Raw genomic sequence first — 19451 nt, 5'->3', positions numbered from 1 at the left:
TGCTTTGAGATACTCAGCTGTCGCCTTTCCTTTTTTCCTTAGGCCTTCGACATTATGAAAGTGACCCATGGCCGAGAGCACAGCCTGATTGAAGATTTAATTCTTCTCTTGGAAGAATGTGATGCCAACATCAGAGCCTCCTAAGGACAGCCAGAGGGACAGGGGAGGTGGCGCACCCTCATTGAACGCCTTACTGAGGTCACACACTCTGTGATACCTGCTGTGTGACCCTCCTGTAGAAAATGCCATTCTGTGTTTGTGTGGGTAGATGTGTTTCCGTGGTGTGTTGTGAGAAGATCTATTCATGGTAGAGCAGAACCATTACAATAAATGCGAAAGATGAGTTGAAAATGCCATCTGGCAGCTTGGCTTTGCCTGCTCATAGGTGATTTGGTAGTTAAGATCTCAGTATTGGAAATAGGAACTTATCAAAACTAGGATGGAAGGCTGGGTGGTGGCGCACACCTTTAATCCCAGCACTTGAGAGGCAGAGGCAGGTGGATCTCTGAGTTCAAGGCCAGTTGGGTCTACATAGTGAATTCTAGGACAGCCAGGGCTATGTGGCGAGACCCTGTCTCAAAAACAAAAGAAATCAAAAATAGGATGGAATAAATTAAAACTTCCTTTTTGGATGTATATAGAGGTAATGGATTAAAATAATCATTTTCACATGTACTCTAAACACAAGTGTACGTCCATTTTATCAAGAAGCAGATTTTTCATTGTTGTTCTTTTTATTTTTATTGACATGTACTTAATAATGTGATTAGCTGTGATATTTCGGTGTTTGAATACACGTGTCCAGCATATACCTATTAAAGGACAAATCTGGCCTCCCTTTTATTTCCTGCCTCTTCAGTTCCCCGTTTCTCACAATCACCCATCCTAACTCTCACACACAAGGGAGAAAGTATCACACTTGTCTCTGTCCCTGGCTTATTTTACTTCCTATCATTTTTTTCAGTTCTATCCATTCTGCTACAGATGACAGAATTTCACTCATCTTTACGGCTGAGTAATATTCCGCTATTTATATGTATTTTGTTTTTCTTCGTGCATGTCGGTGAGGACCTAAGGTGATTACAGCCTCAGCTGTTATGAATAGCTTCACGGTAGACATGGACAGACAACCATGTCTGGGGTTTACAGATTTAATTGCCTTTTGACATATACCAGGAAGTGGGATGGCTGGATCCCACGGTGGTCCTATTTTCCCTTCTTAGATGGCCCTCCATACTGGCATTCTGACTAAGGTTCCCACCGACAGTGTATGAGTTCCTTTTCTCCATGTTCACGCCAGCATTTGTCACCTGGGGGTATGCTTGCCCAGTCATTGACTATAACAGCGTATAACTGCATACGTGATATTTCGTTGTAGTTTCAGTTTCCCTGATGACTGATGATATTGATCGTGTATTTGTGACCGATCAAAGCAGTTGCTCATTTTGTAATCAGAATCTTGCTTTTTGAATCCCTTACATATTGTAAATACACTATGTATTATGATATAAATCCTTCATTGGGAGGATAGTTGGCAAACAGTTCTCTCATTCTATAGCTTGGCTTTTCCTCCATTGTTTTGTGTGCTGTGCAGAACTTCACTGTCATCGTTTGTCTGTCTCTGGGTTTGTTTCCTCTGCTTTTATAATAAAAAATAATGGCCTAGTCCAGCATCTCTGATAGCCGTTACCCTTACTGACATGTCTCCATGCATGTTTCCAGTTCAAATCTTGCATTTGGTCTTTGATCCACCATGAGCTGCGTATTTGTGCAGAATGAAAGATAAAAGTTCGGTTTCCATCTCTTGCATGTGGGTGTCTGCTTTTCCTGCACACCTTGTTGAAGAGGCCAGCCATACAGCCTGCATAGTTTGGGAGCCTTTGTCAAGAATGAGCTGGTCCTCGGTGTGCGAGCCGACCCCTGGGCTCTCTGTCCTGCTCCACTGGTCTGTGTGTCTCTTATTACTCTATAACCACACTGCTTCTGCCATCATGGCTCTGTAGTACATCTTGAAATGAGGCCCCCGATGCCTCCAGCCTCATTCTTTTTGTAGAAGGTTGTTTTATCTGTTCTGAGTCTTTGGTGAAGAAGCAGAATTTTTGAGACGTTGTCTTTACTCCTCTGTGATCAATAACTAAGTACTTTTTTTTCTTTCTGAATACCTCTCCAACCCAGGAATCCTTATCTCAAAGCCTAGGACTAGGTCATTTCAGACATTACTAGAAAAGGATGTAAGTCTCACACAAAAAGAAAAGGATACTGACTTAGCTCTTTGTGTAAATCTTATGAGCATTTTGTAATTCTTCGTGTATGTTATTATTTTCTTAAACTTCTTTTTTTCTGTAATTGCTTGAATCTGTGGTTTGGTGTGTTACTGAGCAGAGCAGAAAGCTCTCTTGTCCTACAGTAAACTGTTCTCACCCTATTCAAATTGACTGGCTTCCTCTGATTTTGTTGTCTTTTCTATTTCCCAACCCTTTGGCCTGTATCTCTATCTTTCTGCTTTGGGTCAATAACAAAAATATTTTCCTTGTCCAAAAAAAGTTGAGCCTTGTATGGTTCACTGGTCCTGGAAGCAGCGTGGTCCTTCACGTTTCAGTGAGATTCTGGTAGTAAAGCAGGTCGGTGGGTTGCTGCAGATGAAATGGCCCTTAGATAGTAGGCCTCCATCTATACTTATGTTACAGGGGTACAGATGCAGGGGGTGAATGCAGAACCCAGAATGGTGACCCTCAGAGGAAGGGTGCAGACTGGCACTCAGAACGACACTCTTATGTGTAACTGAGCCTGAAGGAACAGGCCTTACTTTGTGGCAGTGAAAGCTGACAACCGGAAGCTGGGGGTCCCATCTGCTGGCCATGGAAACAGTGAAGTGTGCAGGATGTCTTAGGCACACTCACAAGCTCCAAGGCCTTTTCCTAAGGGTGCTTCTCTCATGTCCTAGCCATGATGCAGCCAGCACATCCCTAAGGCACATGCTCTCTCTGCTAACCACAGTAGCGTACCAGGTGGGTATCTGAAGACCGCTTCATGAGTGAGCAAACAAGCCTGAAGTCAGGTGCACTAAAACCCCCAGATTTACTGAGTAGCTCTGAGATGACCTTGACCTCAGCCCTTTTGGAAGGGCCAGTTCTACCCAGGTCAACAAATATTTTTAAATGATTCTGATATTTCCAGGAAAAGAGAACACAAACACCAAACAAAACCCGTGTGACCTCAAAATGTACACTGTCCAGGAGAATTTGTATCAGTTAGCTTTTACTGTGTAACAAACAACCCCAGAACTTAAAGACTCAACATAATTTTGTTTAGCTCATACTGCCATAGGTCAGCAATTTGAGCTGGACATTTCTTATTTGTCCCAGGAATATAGTTAATTGGTAGATCGCTTGGAGAATCAGAGTGGCTAGGTGATCTAGCTCCTTAGGTTGACTGGTTAGCTGTGTCCACATGCCAGGAGAGTTCCAAGAACAGTAGATCTATCAACTCCCAGTCGACCAGTGCTTTTCAAGCCTGCTTTCATCACATTGGCTTTAGTCCCATAGGTCAATGCCAATCTCAAGGCCAACTTCAAATCAAGGCATGGATACATGTCCCCTTTGCTGTAGAAACAGCGACAGTCCCACTGCAAGGCACAGGCACAGAGGTGGGGGGCATGGTGCCGTCTACGGCATTCACCATAGCAGCCCTGAAACTATCTTTATGTTACTGAACACTTAACAAATATGACGAAATCTTCACTCTGTACTTCCAGAAACAGACCAGAATAACTTGCTATTAGGATCCAGAATTTTTAGAACGCCCCAGAGCCCATCGGTGAACTCTTTGTCATCCCCATTAAATAAATAAATAAGTAAACTTCTTGCGTTTTGGGAAAAAAAGAAAACCAGGAGAGGGTTGCATTGTTTGTTCCCTTTGAATGCACCGGGGAGATGCTAAGGCCGCAGGAGAAAGTCGGGGGAATAACTTACATGGCCCATGGGCAGAGTTCATGGATAGGAAGGATGCTGTGCTCGCCAACTTCCTGAACGAAATTTATCAGTCGCCGATGATCCTGGATTAAGAGATTTGTTTTCACGCCTCCTAGAGAAAGTCTGATGGGCTTTGAAATCCCTCTCTGCCAGCTTGCAGTGTGTGGGGATGGAGGCGCCCTGCGTGCACCCAGTTTTAATAAAAAGCAAACATTTAAGCAGAGGTAAACATTTGCCCAATAAAATTATAGCAAAATAATTTTGGCAAAGAGGGAAATGGTCAGAGAACACCATTTAAAATCCGTGTTACCAGTGGCTGAGGATTGATTGCGGCCCCAGCCTCCGTGAGACTGTTTCATTAATCCATAGTCATTGTAGCGGCAGGCTTTTTTCACATCAGTAACTTGACGCCATTAGTCGCTCCTCTGGGATGAGAACACATTCAAACTGAAAATGAACACGCCGGGCATAATTTATAGCCGTGCCACATGAATGCCAAGAGTGTGGGGAGGAAGCTGCTTGGGAACCCACGCGTGGTGGCTACTCAGACCTCACTTCTCTGAGCAGCAGACAGACAGCTGTAAAACACAGGCCCCGGTTAGACTAGCTGCAGGGAGGGAGGGCAATTCCAGGCAGGACCAGATGTCTTGAAAATTCCTTCGGAGTCCAGTCAGGAATGGGTGTTAGGCTCCCACGGGGGAGCCCACTGGGATTCTGCAGGGAGAGGGTTCTGGACATTGTCTGTGGGACACCATGAAATCCTCATGAAGGATGCTTCTGGATGACATTGGACCCCTCCTTTCCTCTGAGGTCTAGAAGAGGTCAAGATGATGGAAGAACAAGCAACACCTCCAAACTAGAACACCCCCTTAACATTTGGGGCTCTGTAAACATCAGGGAGATGATGCTCCCAGCATGTTCACTACTAATCCAAAGCAGTGGGTGCCTCTCTCTCTGTGGTCACCTCAGGACTCCATCACTCAGTTGCTGACTCTCCCTTCTCCTCTACCAAGGGAATAAAACGTCCTATCCATCCCCTGAAGTACCTTCTAAATCTCATATCCATTCCCAGAAACTTCACAGGCTCCAGCATCATCCCTCAGCAGCTGAAAAGATGCCTCATTCCTCTCCCTTGCTGTCCTCCCCTTCCTCCTCCCTCAGAGCTGCAGAGGGGCCTCTCAGATGCTTGCTTCATCGTGTCCTCTTGAAACACCTCTGCTCAGAATCTTAGAGTGGATCTCCATTGCTAGCTACTCTGGATCTAGTCTTCTGGCCCTTGAGCTACAATGTCCTGTCCTTCTGGAGTCCTGCATGAACCTAACATTCCACTCCAGCTGGACTAGCATTCCAACCTCAGGACCCTGTGTGTGTGTGTGTGTGTGTGTGTGTGTGTGTGTGTGTGTGTGTGTGTGTGTGTGTGTACAAATGCATAAGAATATCACTGTAGGAGACCATGTGAGGGGGAAATGGAAGTTGGAGGGAATGTAAGGAGAGGATAATAGAATGTATACGGTATGAAAGTGAAAAGGGGGGAGATACAGCAGAGGAGGGCCCACCCACAAATATATGAGCCTAAGTATAAAAATGCCACAACGAAGCCTGCATGCATTGCATGCTAATTGTAAATGATTTTTAAGTAGCAAATATAGGGGCTGGAGAGATGGCTTAGCAGTTAAGAGCACTAGCTGCTCTTTCAGAGGACCCAAGTTCAATTCCCAGCACTTATAATGGCAGCTCACAACTGTCTGTAACTCCAATTCCAAGAGATATGTTGCCCTCTTCTGACTTTCAAGATACTAGGCACACATGGGATGCATGGACATACATGCAAGCAAATGCTTACAAATAAAATAATAAAAAATTATTTTTTTTCCTTTTAAAGTAAATCTAGACTAAAAACTGCAAGTAATCTCTCCTATGAGGCGATTGTGTGGCCTTAGCTCTCTGGAGTTCTTTGTTTTTATATTTTTGCTTAGCATTATGGTAAATAGTCTCCATTTTATTGTCACATTTTTTAGGATTCTCTGAGTTCCACTACTGCTACTAGGAATTTGCAAGAATTCTTGCTTATCTTTTGTTCACTAAAGGAGAAAACGACAGGAAAAACACTAGTTTAGTGTTTTTAAAAAGTGTTGTCCTATTCTCCGATCTCAGTGTATTACCCCTCTGGGAATATTAAAGATGTGAGAGAATTTTAATTCTTTTTCCTTGCTACGTATTTTTCCATCAAATTGTCTTCTTTTGCTTGGACAAGGCTCCAGCTTCCACATCTATCTTTTCCTGTGTCTCTCTGTTTATAATTTAAGGTAGGATTCCATGCACCTGCTCTGTCCTTCATGGCTTCCCGTTGAAGAACAGGAGGGTCCTGAGGCAAAGCTTTCCATTAAAACGGTGAAAAGGGAGCAGGTAATTTTTGAAACATTGGAGAAATCTAAAGGCAGTGGAGGAGAATCTAGGCCGATGAGGAGATGAGGGATTAGATAGAGGGCAAAGTGCCAAAACTGTCCCCAAAGGCGTTTGTCAGTGCCACAGACTCAGACATCAGAAGCTTTCCTGGGAAAGGGTCAGTAGCTATGGTTCCTAACCTCCCTGAGCAGGGCAGACATAGAGGAGAGCCTGTCCATGTTGCGCTGAGACCCCACATGGCTGCCACGTGGACTGAGCATTTACTGTGAGGAGAAATGGCCATGCTGTGACATGTGCATGAATGATAAATGGAAGGAGGGATGGCAAAGGCCTCCTGTACCACCAGCACCTGTATAAGCTTCAGTCTAGGCAGGGAAAGCCGGGTTGAGCAAGAGACATCTCACTTCAAACTGATTCCAAGTTGTCTCCAAGCAGCAGGCTTCCCAGGGGTCTGGGAGAAATCAGTAGACAGCTTCAGAAGCAAGTCTGCCACCACCACTTCAGGAAGCCCCAAAGTCATCATTCAAGGTCAGCAAATGACCTTGCCCATGGTAATCAGCAACTTGAGATCCAAAGCAACTTGAATTAGAGCCCGGAGAAACAGACTTAGATTTCACATCATGGAAATAAGTCAATTATAGAATTCTGGAAACTAGAGACCAACTTCATATCATAAAAGTGGGAAGATGGGTTCATGAGCACCCACCCATAGTTGATGAACTATTGACAATTAATGTCTGCTGGGCACGGGGAGAGAGCTGGTTTTCTTTAAGAACATGGTTCCTGTTAGGTCTACCGTGCTCCAGATGGTGCCACACCCAAGTACATGGGCAGCACAAATTACACTTGAAGTAGGGACAAGCTGGGGAGGTGGCAGAGGTGGGTCTGTGGGGAGTTAAGCAGAGAAGTGGGGTATGTGAATATGATCAGTACATCATGCACGCATGGAATTCTCAAAGAATTAATAAAATAGACATTTTTAAAGTGACATTCTATATCTGAATAGAACCATACAGAGCCTAGAGGTGGAAACTAATTTCTGAAATCAAAGCGGCAATGGATGTCCTTGTCAGAAGATGGATCACAGTGGAAAGAAAAAGAAGCAAGTGTGGGCTGGAAGACGTTTAGAAGTTGTCCCTTATGCGGTTCAGAGGGAGGAACACATGGGAAGTCTAGTAGACACCCGATGTGGGAGTTAGACAGACAAGATCCACCATACACTGGGTGGAAGAACCACAGAGAAGGAAGAGCAAGAATACAGGGGCCAACCTGAGCACACAAGGTCATGAATTCCTCCAATAAGAGCATTAACTTCAAATTCAGAGCACGATGAGCAAAAAGGAGAAAAAAGACACAACAGAAACATCATTATGATTTAGACAAAAGCTAGAAAAAAAATAGAAAATCTTAAAGATTTTTAAGAGAAAAAAAGGGCAGTTTGCTTTCAAGCATGGCCAAGCAGTGGTTCATAGATAACTTCCATCTGTCAGAAGGAGTAGTGTTTTCAGACAATGAAGGAGAATAACTGGCTCCTGGAATATGATACCCTACAAAACTGTCCTTCCAGAATTGCAGGAGAATGAGAACATAGAACATAAACTCAAGAGGAGTTATGACTCACAGACCATAACCTGGGAAGGGAGGTGTGCCAGGCCTGGGAATGTAGCTCAGTGGTAGAGGGCTCCCCTAGCATGGGAAGGCTTCATCCTCACCACGCAGTGCGTACCATCCAAAAGTACATACCACCCCCTGGTGGGCAAGGAATTGTGGATGAAAGATCAGTATTGTAAGTGGACATACAGAAGAAAGCAGCCAGCGCTGGCACTCCAAGCCATGCAGAGGCTCCTGACCTTGGTGGCCACCGGTTTCTGTTGTTGCTAAATTGTGGATTATTTTCCAGTTAAGAGATTATTTATTTTTATTTATATGTATTGCATGTTTGTCTGTATGCACACCACATGCATGCAAGTGTCACGGAGATCAGAAGAAGACATTAGAATATTTTGAGCTGGAGTTATAGGCAGTTGTGAACTGCCTGGGGTGGCTGCTGGGAACTGACCGCAGGTCCTCCGCAAGAGCATGCTCTTAACCACTGAGCCATCTCTCCAATCCTGGGTTGACTTCTTGGTCTTTCGACTCTTCTAGTGTTCAGTGCTCCTGCTGTTTTCCAGAATGTACTTTAGCATAGGGAGTTTAAAATTCCAGTGTGGATGGGGAAGGGGTTATGGAGGCCCCATCCCCAGTTGAGAGGCTACTGGCAGTTGATAGCTGCTGGGGGAGGGAGGGTCTGTTTCTTTTGGGTGTGTCTACTGGCAAGTGACCCATTCCCTCAATGGACAGTCCTATACCCCTGTGCGTATAGGCAGCACTAATTGGACTCAGCAGGTTAATAGCAATAATAAAATAATAGAGGCCTAACATTGGGAGGGAGATGTGTCGGAGTGTTGAGAGAATTTGGAGGAGAAAGTTGGGGGATATAATTAAATTGCATGTGTGTGTGAAACTTTCCAAGAATAGACAGAAAGTACTCCTAAATAGGTGATTTACATTGTTCCCAGCCATGTTGCCACCATGCTTTCGTCTTTCCAAGGTGAAGCCTGGTAGACAGTAAATGTCCACCACACTGAACCAAAGTAACCACGACGGCACTTTTTGTTTTCCATGCTCCAAAGACTCTGTATTTCATACAAAGTGGAGCCAAAGGATACTCACCTTCCTGTGTTTGCCCTATTTTCACTTAGTACAAATCTTTGGGGTTCAGCCATGTCGTATCGCATGGCAGAGTTTCATTTTTGGACTGAATATCTCGTGTATGTACACGTCACATTTCCCAAGTCCATTCACCTGTCAGTGGACTTTGGAGCTGCTCCCAACTTTGGACAGTCATGCAGAGCACTGCTGTGAGCTGATAAGCAGGTATCCCAGGAAAGTCTCTGCTTCCTGTACACTTCCAAGCATTCTGCAAGTTCTTTCGCTTGCATACTCAGAGCTAGAATCGCTGGGTTGTGTGGTCAAGCCATGTTTAATTTTTGAACGAATCTCCAAGCTGCTTTGCACAGCAGTTGAACTATTTTAGGTCTGTTCCAGCAATGCACAAGAGTTCCCATTTCTCCACAGCATTGCCGACACTTGCTGTTTTCCTTTGTTTTGTTGAAGCAGGGGTTCAACATGCCGCCCCCACTTCCCAAGTAGCTAAGATTGTAGATATATGCCATCTACCACACAGGGTTTATTGTTTTCTGGGATCTTGTTTTGTTTTGTTTATTCAATCATAGCCACCCTAATGGATGTAAAATGGAATTTATTGTGAATTTGATTTCCATAATGATTAACTATACTTGACATCTAACCTGCTTTTTTTAAAAAATCTGGAGTTAGTATAAAATTTTTTTTTAGGATACTTAGAAATTTTTGTTTCAAAAGATAAGAACCATCAAAAACCAATAGGGGCACATGAGCCTGTAGTCCAGCTCCCGGGAGTCTGAGCTAGAAGAATTGCTTGAGCCTAGAACTTAAAAGCCAGCCTGGACAACATAGAGACTAGGTTTCAAAAAAGAAAAATCCAGTAGAGGGGATGATTGCTGAGCTACTGTGCTGCTGGGTGTTCTTATATTCACCGGGAAGGCTGGGCTCCTGAGCTCTGAGGCCCCACAGCCGCCGCTCAAGGATGTGAGAAGGAGACATCTTCACCCCTCACGTCCCTAAGGACACAGTGAAACCCGCATCGTCCACAATGGCTAGTGCCTTTTTACAGTGAGGAACTGACATTCCTTTCCATCTTTCAGTTCAATGTGTTTCATGGGTCACATGATCTCCGATTACGAAGGTGACACTTAGGACAATTTTTATGGCAAATTGAGTCCCAAAGTACAACCCCCGAAGGGATCCACATTCATAATGGGCCGTAAGAGCATCAGCAGGGGGCCTGAGCCGGGTTCCAGCAATGAAATGCAGTTGCTAATGTAGCATTTCAGGAAGAAACAGACAGGAATGTGTTATTAAGACGTGTGCAACATCTTCTCCTTTCAAAGAGGCATGCTCACATTACCATAGACATCCACCGGATTCACAGAATAATGAAGACAGAATTATTTTTGCTTGAATTGGGATTTCCCTGTGGCTGAGTTAAGAAGCATGACCCACCACCAGTGAATTGGAATGGCTTTTCCTAAGGATCAACCACTCTGAGCGCTTTGTTTATGCTCTAGGCGGTCCTGGGCGGTTTACCTTGTCAACATAGGAGCCAGTGCCTTCCAGTACATGTGTAGGGGGTGAGGTGGGAGGGGGAGCATGGCTGGGTGGTGCATACGTAAAACCTGTGAACATAGCAAGTCTGTCCAGCAAATACTCCCCTAAGAGATGTCCAGATTTGAATGGTCCTGTGCAGGGCAGCATACCAAAGATGTTAGAGTCTGGGCTAGTGAGATGGCTCTCTGGGGGGAGTTGCTTGCCACCTAAGCCTGACCTGAACTCCATCCCCAGGAACCGTGGATAGGGTGAGAGACCTGAGGGTTTTCCTACTGTGCTCTGCTCACGGTAAGCCTGGGTTTGGGGGTCTGCACTTTATATTCTATACCACGGGATAGCTGGGTTCTTAGGGTGGCTTGAGGAACACTGACTCAGCACATAGCGAACTCCCAGAAAGCAGAACGAAATAAACTAGAAGCCTCCAGAGAAAACAAAGCCTCCAAAGCAAACAGAGAAACAGAAAAGAAAGGGAAAAGGCAAAGTAAAAGCAAAGAAGACTAACATAAAATGCATTACATGCACACATTCATGAGACTTCGCTGTGGGTTGACTTCCTCCATGTAGGGCATGACTTTTTAACTAACGTTAAAGATTAAATAATATCCAGCTCTTTGTTTTTCTGGTTTGCTTTACTTACTCTCTCTCTCTGTCTCTCTGTTTCTCTGTCTCTCTGTCTCTCTGTCTCTCTCTCTGTCTCTCTCTGTCTCTCTCTGTCTCTGTCTCTCTGTCTCTCTCTGTCTCTCTCTCTCTCTCTCTCTCTCTCTCTCTCTCTCTCTGTGTGTGTGTGTGTGTGTGTGTGTGTATGAATGAGTCAGTTCTCTCCCTCTACTATGTAGGATCTGGGAATCTGACTCAGGTTGTCAATCTTAGCAGCAAGTGCCATCACCCACTGAACCATCTTCCTAGACCCTGGTTTGCTTTAAAGATACCTAGTTCCCTGTTCCCTGGCAGTTGAGTTCAACAGCCACTGAAAAGCACATCAAAAATCTGTTCTATGCAAGACAAGGTACTAGAGACCGGGGAAGCAGATGTGTCTCTGCCCGATGAAAGCTTCCGGTCTAATTGCAGATCCATATCCCGGCATGAGAAAGCATCACTGTAGGATGTGTGTGTGATGGACCAGTGTTTCCCATCCTTCAAGGGCTCAAGGACAGTTGGGGCTGTGTTAATTGCTTTTCTATTGCTGAGCTAAAACACCATGACCAAGATAACTCACTGAAGGAAGGGTTTATTTTAGGCTTATGGTTCCAGAGGGATAAGAGCCCCACCATCACGGTGAGGAAACATGGCAGCGGGCACCAGGTACCTCAGCAGGAACAGCTGAGAGCTCACATCCCAAAACACAAGCAGGGAACGGAAAACTCCAATTGGCACAAGCTTGCCCCCAGTGACACACTTCCTCCAGCAAGGCCGCACTTCCTAAACCTGCCCGAGCAGGGCCACCAAGCGAGGACCAAGCCTTCAAATGCCATTTATCATTCCCACCACCACCATCTCTTATAGAGTCCTCACTGAAGGCCCCAAAAAGGGAAGGGGCACTTGACTGGCAAGAGACAAGTTAAAGGGGCAGATGAAGAACTGGCTTCCACTCTGTCTCCTTCTCAATTCACATGTTGAAGTCCTAACCACAGGCACTTCCAGATTTAACCGTGTTGGCAGAAGGGACTTTTAATAGGTAATTCAATGCGAACCAGGCTGATAGCGCAGGCCCTCCTCCAGTCTGATGGGGGTCTTGGTCACAAACACTGAATGCTGTGAGAAGGGACAGCGTGACAACAAGGAGGAGCCACTGCCAGCCAATGAGTGCAGCATGAGGGGAGCCCAAGCCAGCACCTGATCTTGAACTTCCAACCCCCACACTGTAGGGAAGTCAGTTTCTGCACTGCCGGAGGACGGGGGGGGGGGGGGGTGCGGGGGGGAAGCCTAATAAACTATATTAGACTGTATTATTTGCTTCCCTGTGTCTATGAAGAAAAAAACACCAAACCACTTTGGAGAGGAAAAGATTTCTTTTGGGTTATTTCTTACAGTCCATCTGGAAGGAAAGTCATGGCAGGACCCTGGGGGCAGAACAGAAGAGACTGTGGAGGAACGCTCGTGCTGGCTTGTTCGCCATGGTTTGCTCGGCTTGTTTTATTCCCCAGCCCAGAACCACTGGCCAAAGGTGTCACCACCCACAGGGAGAAGGGCCTGCTCACATCAATCATCCATCAGGAAAACGCCCCAATCCTACAGGCCAGTCTAATGGAGGCGTTTTCTCAATTGAAGTTCCCTCTTCCCAGATGACCCTGGCTTGTGTCAAGCGGAAAAAAGAAAAAGAATTAACCAATGTACAAACTAATATTGACCATAAACCACTACTTCTGTTTGGATTTTTTTTTTTTAATCCTCAAGCTTTGTCATCACCACTGTGCCTTGCCAGGGGGCAGGCACTGAAAAAATGTTGTAGGTCTACAAGGGTTTGGATGGCCTCTATCTCCTTCGATGTTGATGCTTGGCTTCCAGAACCATGTGTGACACACTGCAGGGCCACCAACACTTGAGCGATGGGTGAGTAAAGTCCCCTCCTGCAGTTTCCACGAGCCTGTCTCCCTTCCACACTAAGCTCCCAGCTAGCCCTTCCCTCCTGCCAGAGCTCAGGATCAAAGACGGTAAAGGCAGAGCCTCCACCCTAGAGTACCCCTCCTAGGGCTCCCCTCAGAGGCACAGGTCAGCTGAAGCTGGGCCCGGAGGGATATGACTGGGCAGCAGCTGCCCTCAGGACCTGTTTATGTCCTTGTCAGCTCAAACGAGACTCCTGTGTTTTCATTTTGCCACTCTTAAGAAGCTCCGTGTGTTTTAATAAGGACCTTAGAGACACCCTCCTCCTTTGCAAGCAGAAGAATAATTCAGGTGCAGTAATTAGGGTCCGTGCACTGGCCGTCCAGGTGGAGGGTCCTAATGAGGCCTCCCTTCCCCCTTCCCCTTCCTTCCTGGGCTCTCCCAAAGGGGGTTTTTACTAGAGAAAGAGCAGATCCACTGTCAGGGAGGGGAAGTCCTGTATTCGTCAGGGTTCCCTGGAGAAGCAGAACCACAGCATGCATATGTACAGAGCAGGGAGCCGATGGCCCTGCACTCGATAATAGACTTGTACAGGAGTCGGGGTCAGACCATGGCACAGGGGCTGGGATGCTACTCAGTGGTCAGACAGGCGCCTACCATGGGCAGGTTCTAGGCCTGCATCTCTGGCACCACAAAAATAAAGAAAGAAAATGACACCAGAGGGCTGTCGCCAACCCTGAGAGAGATGTCCCTGGAGGCTACGGAGAGGGCCATCTCTACTGACAGCTTCAAACATAATTCCATGGAAAGGGATGTTCCTCCCTCCCCCCAGAGCCCTCAAACCTTAGTCATCCCTATGGCTAAGTTGCCTGGGGGCAGAACTAGCATGAAGACCGTTCCGTGTTATGGGAAGCCCTGAGGGTTCTGAGGCTGTGGCTTCTCCGGCCACTGTGGCTCAGACATACAAACTTCCTTTTCAAATGTTTCATGGAGCGCTCCCGACCCCCACCCCCACATCAAACCTGGAACCTGACAGTGAATAGGTAGGCAAAGGGCAGGTGGTTAGGGTAGGGGACTGGCCTCTCCATCCCTGACCAATGGTTGTGCCCAAGGAGGGGGATCTACTGAGAATGAGGAGTGTTACTTAAGTTAGCATCTCAGGACTCTAGAAAGGGAAATTCACGACACAGGAACTCAGGGGTGGGAAAGTTTGAGAATGGGAAATCCATAATTTCTCAGAGCGCGTGAGTTAAATGCATAACGGTCACTGCAGGCCATCTTCTTAGAGAGGACCCCTCTGCTGCCTTGACAGTCAGCACATCCCTTCTTAGAAACAGCAACAGTCCTAGGACTGTCTTTCCCCAGCCAGCCACGAAGGCTGCTCACACCAGGGGCTCCCACGCCAATTGCTCCTCCCAGGGGCGTTTGTACTTAGAATTGATTCGGGGTAGAACATTCTACAGTACACTGAGCCAGATATCAACAATATTTAGCAGGACTCAGCTATGTCCTTACAATCCTGTCCACGCAATGCCACACCATTCTTCTCTGCTTGGTGGAGACCCAGAGCTGAGGTCCCAGGCTGGGACAGAGCACAACCACCTCATCTTGCCTCTCCCATACCGTCCTTCTCTTCTCTTCCCTGGGAACTCAAAACAGTCATCTCAGGAACCCCAAGGTGTGCTCCAGGCCACAGGGAAGGAACCACTTGTTCATTGATGGTAGACCTGACCTTTCATCTCTCACATAGGCAGGCAGACGTGAGTTAGCACAGTGACTAGGGGTCACAATTGCTCAAAAAGAGGGTGAGGCAAAGACTCCCCAATGGTTTGTTCATACTAGTGTGGGAAAGGGAAAGCTGGGGACCACCTCACCTCTCAAGGGCGCCTGAAGGGGTTTGAAACTTGGCGCTCAACCACTTGGAAGAGCTAGGTGGAAGGAACAGGTGGACCCTGAGCAGACCATGAGGCAAATTTCCAGCCTGGAGATTGTAATGTGAAGACAGGTCTGTTATTTGGATGGGGTGGGTCATTAAGTACTCCATATAAACAATTGTCTGTGTGCAAGAAACAGGAACACCAACCTTGAGACGTGCTATAGGAAGAGCTCTAAAGACAGGGACTGGAATCCATGGCTCAGGAGTGTTAACCTCAGTGAGCATTTGCGGGTCTCTGTGGAGTAACTCACAACGGAACCCTAACCCTAACCCAAACTGAAGCATTATTCCCAATGCTAACCCTAACTCTAACCCTAATCCCAACCTAATCCTAACCCTAAAACTAACCTAACCTTAAAGCTAACCCCTAACCCTAACCCTAAGTCAATCCCTGACCATAACTCAAACTCTAATCCTAACCCTAAACCAAGCCCTAACCCTAACCTAACCCAAACCATATCACTAACCCTAAATCAAACACTAACCTAAACCAAACTCTAACCTTAATCCTAACCCCTAAGCCTAACCCTAAGCCTAACCCTAACCCTCCACTCCAGAAGTCCCTACAGAAAACCCTTCAGGTTTTGTTACTACTGGAGTTTAGATATTAAGTGCCCCCTCCCAGGTGTGTGTGATAAGGGCCTTGTCCCCAACCTGGCACTCCTGGGAGACCTTTAAGAGGTGGGACCTAGTGAAGAGTTCCCACGTCATTAGGATGACATGATGAGGATGGCCCAGGTGTCCTTCCGCTGTCTTGCTCCTGTGCCTGTGCCCTCCCCACTCCGTCCTGTGATGACTGTAAGACCTTGACACTACACTTTTGGACTTCCAGCCTCCTGAACCTTGATCCAAATGTGTTTCTATTGTTTATAAATGACTCATAGTCTGTCAAACTGTCAGAAAATAAACAAAAACCAACCACTGTTGTCTTAGGCCTGCTGAGCAAAGACCAGATCACTAGTGTACTCCCCCACACTGCCTGCCTCTAGCCACTGAAAAATCCCTGGGAGAAACCAGACAGGATAGACTAGGCCTCGACTCTGACACGAGAACCCAAACATGCTCTGAGACCTCTGAGTCCCCTGCAAGCCATGGTTCTCAAGCTAACACCTGGCTTCAGGAATCCTCAGCCCAGAGTCCAGAGAGAGAGAGAGAGAGAGAGAGAGAGAGAGAGAGAGAGAGAGAACATTCCCAGGACACACAGGGTTCTTTTCTATGTAAAATTCCCCTTCCTTTGATAGCTTTACCTAAGACCACTGCATCATAACTCAATTTGTGTGCCACTCGGTGCTAAGTCACAGAAAGCACTCCTGCCCCCAGAAGCTGAGTTCAGGGACAGATGTACATGCCCTTTGTTAAAATATGTAGAAGCACCAGCCAAGAGCTTGGCGCGTCTTCTAAGGGAAGTTTAGGCCCGTGTAGAAACTCCTTTTTGTACGTGTGTGAAATGAACGGGCAAGTGAATCTGTGAAACAGGTATAAGGTGCTGTGGGATGTTCTGTATGGCAAATGTGTTGCTGATTGGTCAATAAATAAATCACTGATTGGTCAGTGGCCAGGCAGGAAGTGTAGGCGGGACAAGGAGGAGAAAAAACTGGGAAGTGGAAGGCTGAGTCAGAGAGACACTGCCAGCCGCCATCAGGACAAGGAAGATGTAAAGTACCGGTAAGCCACAAGCCACGTGGCAAGGTATAGATTAATAGAAATGGATTAATTTAAGCTGTAAGAACAGTTAGCAAGAAGCCTGCCACGGCCATACAGTTTGAAACCAATATAAGTCTCTGTGTTTACTTGGTCGGGTTTGAGCGGCTGTGGGACTGGCGGGTGTCAGAGATTTGTCCTGACTGTGGGCCAGGCAGGAAAACTCTAGCAAAAATGGCATCCAACGTGGTGGCAATAGTTTCCACCTAAAAACTGAGAAAAAAGATTCTAAAACGGAGCTAAAAACAGTTCCTAATTGTCTCTCTCAAATGAGCGGCAGCTGCCGGTTTGAGCTACTGGCGGGTGAGAGAGATTTGCCCTGACTGTGGGCCAGGCAGGAAAACTCAAGCAACAATAAGGAGGAAGATCAAACTTCCTTTGGGGCCGTCAGGGACTCTTTTATTTGTTGTTCAAGTGGACAATTGAAACCGTGGCCACTCGATGTGTGTGAAGCGCCTTGTAACAATGTTTTATTCCTCTTGTTACAGCTAGCTCACAACTAGGAATTTATCCTAGTCAGAGGAAGAAGAGATTTATGCTCAGTGTGTTTGTGACAGTGTAACTGATGGCAGTGGGAAGCAAGCACAAGGTCACCACGGTCCATGACTGGGAAGAGGCACGTCGATGGGCCCCAGGCCACGTGATGAAATGGTCAGCAGCTGGCCCCGTCCTGTGGTTAGAGCATGCGCTGTGCTGTTCCGGCAAGTGCACATGGTGGGGCTGAGGGGAAACAGATTCTGACAGGGTCATATTCAAGGTTATTTGGAGAGAGAGAGAGAGAGAGAGACAGACAGACAGACAGACAGACAGAGACAGAGAGAAATGGGCACACACACACAGAGACAGAGACACACAGAGAGAAGCAGGCACAAACACATACACATGCACACACAGAGACAGAGACAGAGAGATGTACACACAGAGAGAAAAAAGGCACATACACACAGAGGGGGAGAGAGAGAGAGAGAGAGAGAGAGAGAGAGAGAGAGAGAGAGAGAGAGCGAGAGCACGAGAGAGCACGAGAGAGCACAAGCACACAAACTAATGATGATAGCAGCAGTGTTTCTCACTGGTGTGAGCTAAAAGGTGATTTTTACTTCCTAGTTCCAGCTTTACAAATCCAGTTTAAAAAAATTCAAAACAAAAGAGCTTAATGGCAGCACACCTGTAATCCTAGCCCCTGGGAGGCTGAGGAAGGAAAGGTGCTGTGACTTCAATCCCAGCATGGACGACACAGCAAGTGCTAGGCCAGTCTGGGCAACAGAGTGGGACTTGGTCTCAAACAAAACAAACAGTTAAAAACTAAACGACAAACCCAGCTCCTGGGTCCCACCCTGGAAGAAGGAGCAGGGCGGTTCACTAATTGTAGTGATGAAAAGCAGAGCAGCCACTGTGCACCCTGCAGACGGGCCCTACACAGCAGCTCCCCCAGGATGCAGCAGGGGGCCCTGCCAGTCACCTCCTCCAGGCAGGTGGACAGTGCTCACTGTGCCGTCATCTCCCTCCTCCTCTTTCCTTGTGCTCTGGAAAACACTGTCCCACTGAGGCTCGGCCCTGGGCCCACGCTGGAGGAAAGGGCAGAGGCCTTTGCTGTTGATAATAATCATGTGTGTTCTCCTGTTGGTCATGGGTAACTGTGTGTAGTTAGGCAGAACTCTTGAAGCCCGGGATTTCTTTTATCCCAGTGACCAGAAGGGGGTTCATAAAGGTTTGTTCAATGCTTGCTTTTATAGAGGTGCCACAGGATTCAGAAACACTGTGGGCTTTCATGTCTTGGGGAGTAGAGCACCTTAGGGATTCAGAAGCCAGGGCTGGTCAGTGGTTGGGAGGTCTCAGCTGTGCTGTGTGTCTCATAGGCCATGGGCCTAGGTCTGGCCCTGGTACCAAGCACTGCTACCCCTCCTCTGTGAACTGTGGGCTTCGTGTCAGCTAGGGGTTGTAGATGTAACCGTCTTATTAAAATAGAAACACAGAGCCAAATGCAGAGTTGAAAACCCAAGAGATCAGAGCAATAGCTAAGAGCTAAAAACACTTTCTTACCCTTCACTGCCTCTGCTGTCCTCCCCCTCAGCAAGAGGCCTACTTCTTGTGTGTCTGTCTTTTTATTGACTTTCTGTTCTGCCTTCTCATTGGTTGTAAACCCAACCACATGACCTCCTCGTCACTGCCTGCCTATACAGACCTCCAGGTCTTCTATGGTTGGTATTGAGATTAAAGGCGTGTGTCTCCATGCTGGCTGTATCCTTGAACACACAGAGATCTGCATAGCTCTGCCTCCCAAGTGCTGGGATTAAAGGCGTGCACCACCACCACCCAGCTTCTGCTATGACTTGCTATTAGCTCTGACCCCCAGGCAACTTTATTTATTAACATACAAATAAAATCACATTTCAGTACAAATAAAATATCACCATAAGGGGTTTCCAAATTCAGTCCTTTGGTACCTTCCTCAAGGGAGTCTGAAATTTCTGCACCTCCATTCCTGGCTATCCTGCTGCATCAGCTCCCCCAAAATGGTTGGTTGACTTTCATTCAGCTGGTGTTGGCTGGGTGCTGAGTGAGCTACAGGATTGGTTCTGGATGCTAGGAAAGGGGGGCTAAGAAAAACTCGGCTGGCAGTGTCATAACATCCAGCTAAGTCTCTGTGG

General features: G+C 46.7%; 1 protein-coding gene across 2 annotated transcripts in view; it reads left to right on the top strand.

The window, feature by feature from the left end:
- Positions 1 to 2425, top strand: part of Smyd3 (SET and MYND domain containing 3) — a 582966-nt gene extending 580541 nt beyond the window's left edge. For both annotated transcript variants that reach the window (XM_052737779.1, XM_052737781.1), the window contains one exon: positions 43 to 2425. In XM_052737779.1, coding sequence (XP_052593739.1) covers positions 43 to 144 — 102 coding nt within the window. In that variant the 3' untranslated portion in view covers positions 145 to 2425. The remainder of the gene's footprint in view (positions 1 to 42) is intronic.
- The last annotated feature ends 17026 nt before the right edge of the window (positions 2426 to 19451 follow it).

This window comes from Peromyscus californicus, unplaced genomic scaffold (assembly GCF_007827085.1).
Source record: "Peromyscus californicus insignis strain IS unplaced genomic scaffold, ASM782708v3 Scaffold_14__1_contigs__length_90479793_seg_2, whole genome shotgun sequence".
NCBI classification, from domain to species: domain Eukaryota; kingdom Metazoa; phylum Chordata; class Mammalia; order Rodentia; family Cricetidae; genus Peromyscus; species Peromyscus californicus.
This window is presented reverse-complemented; position numbering and strand designations above follow the sequence as displayed.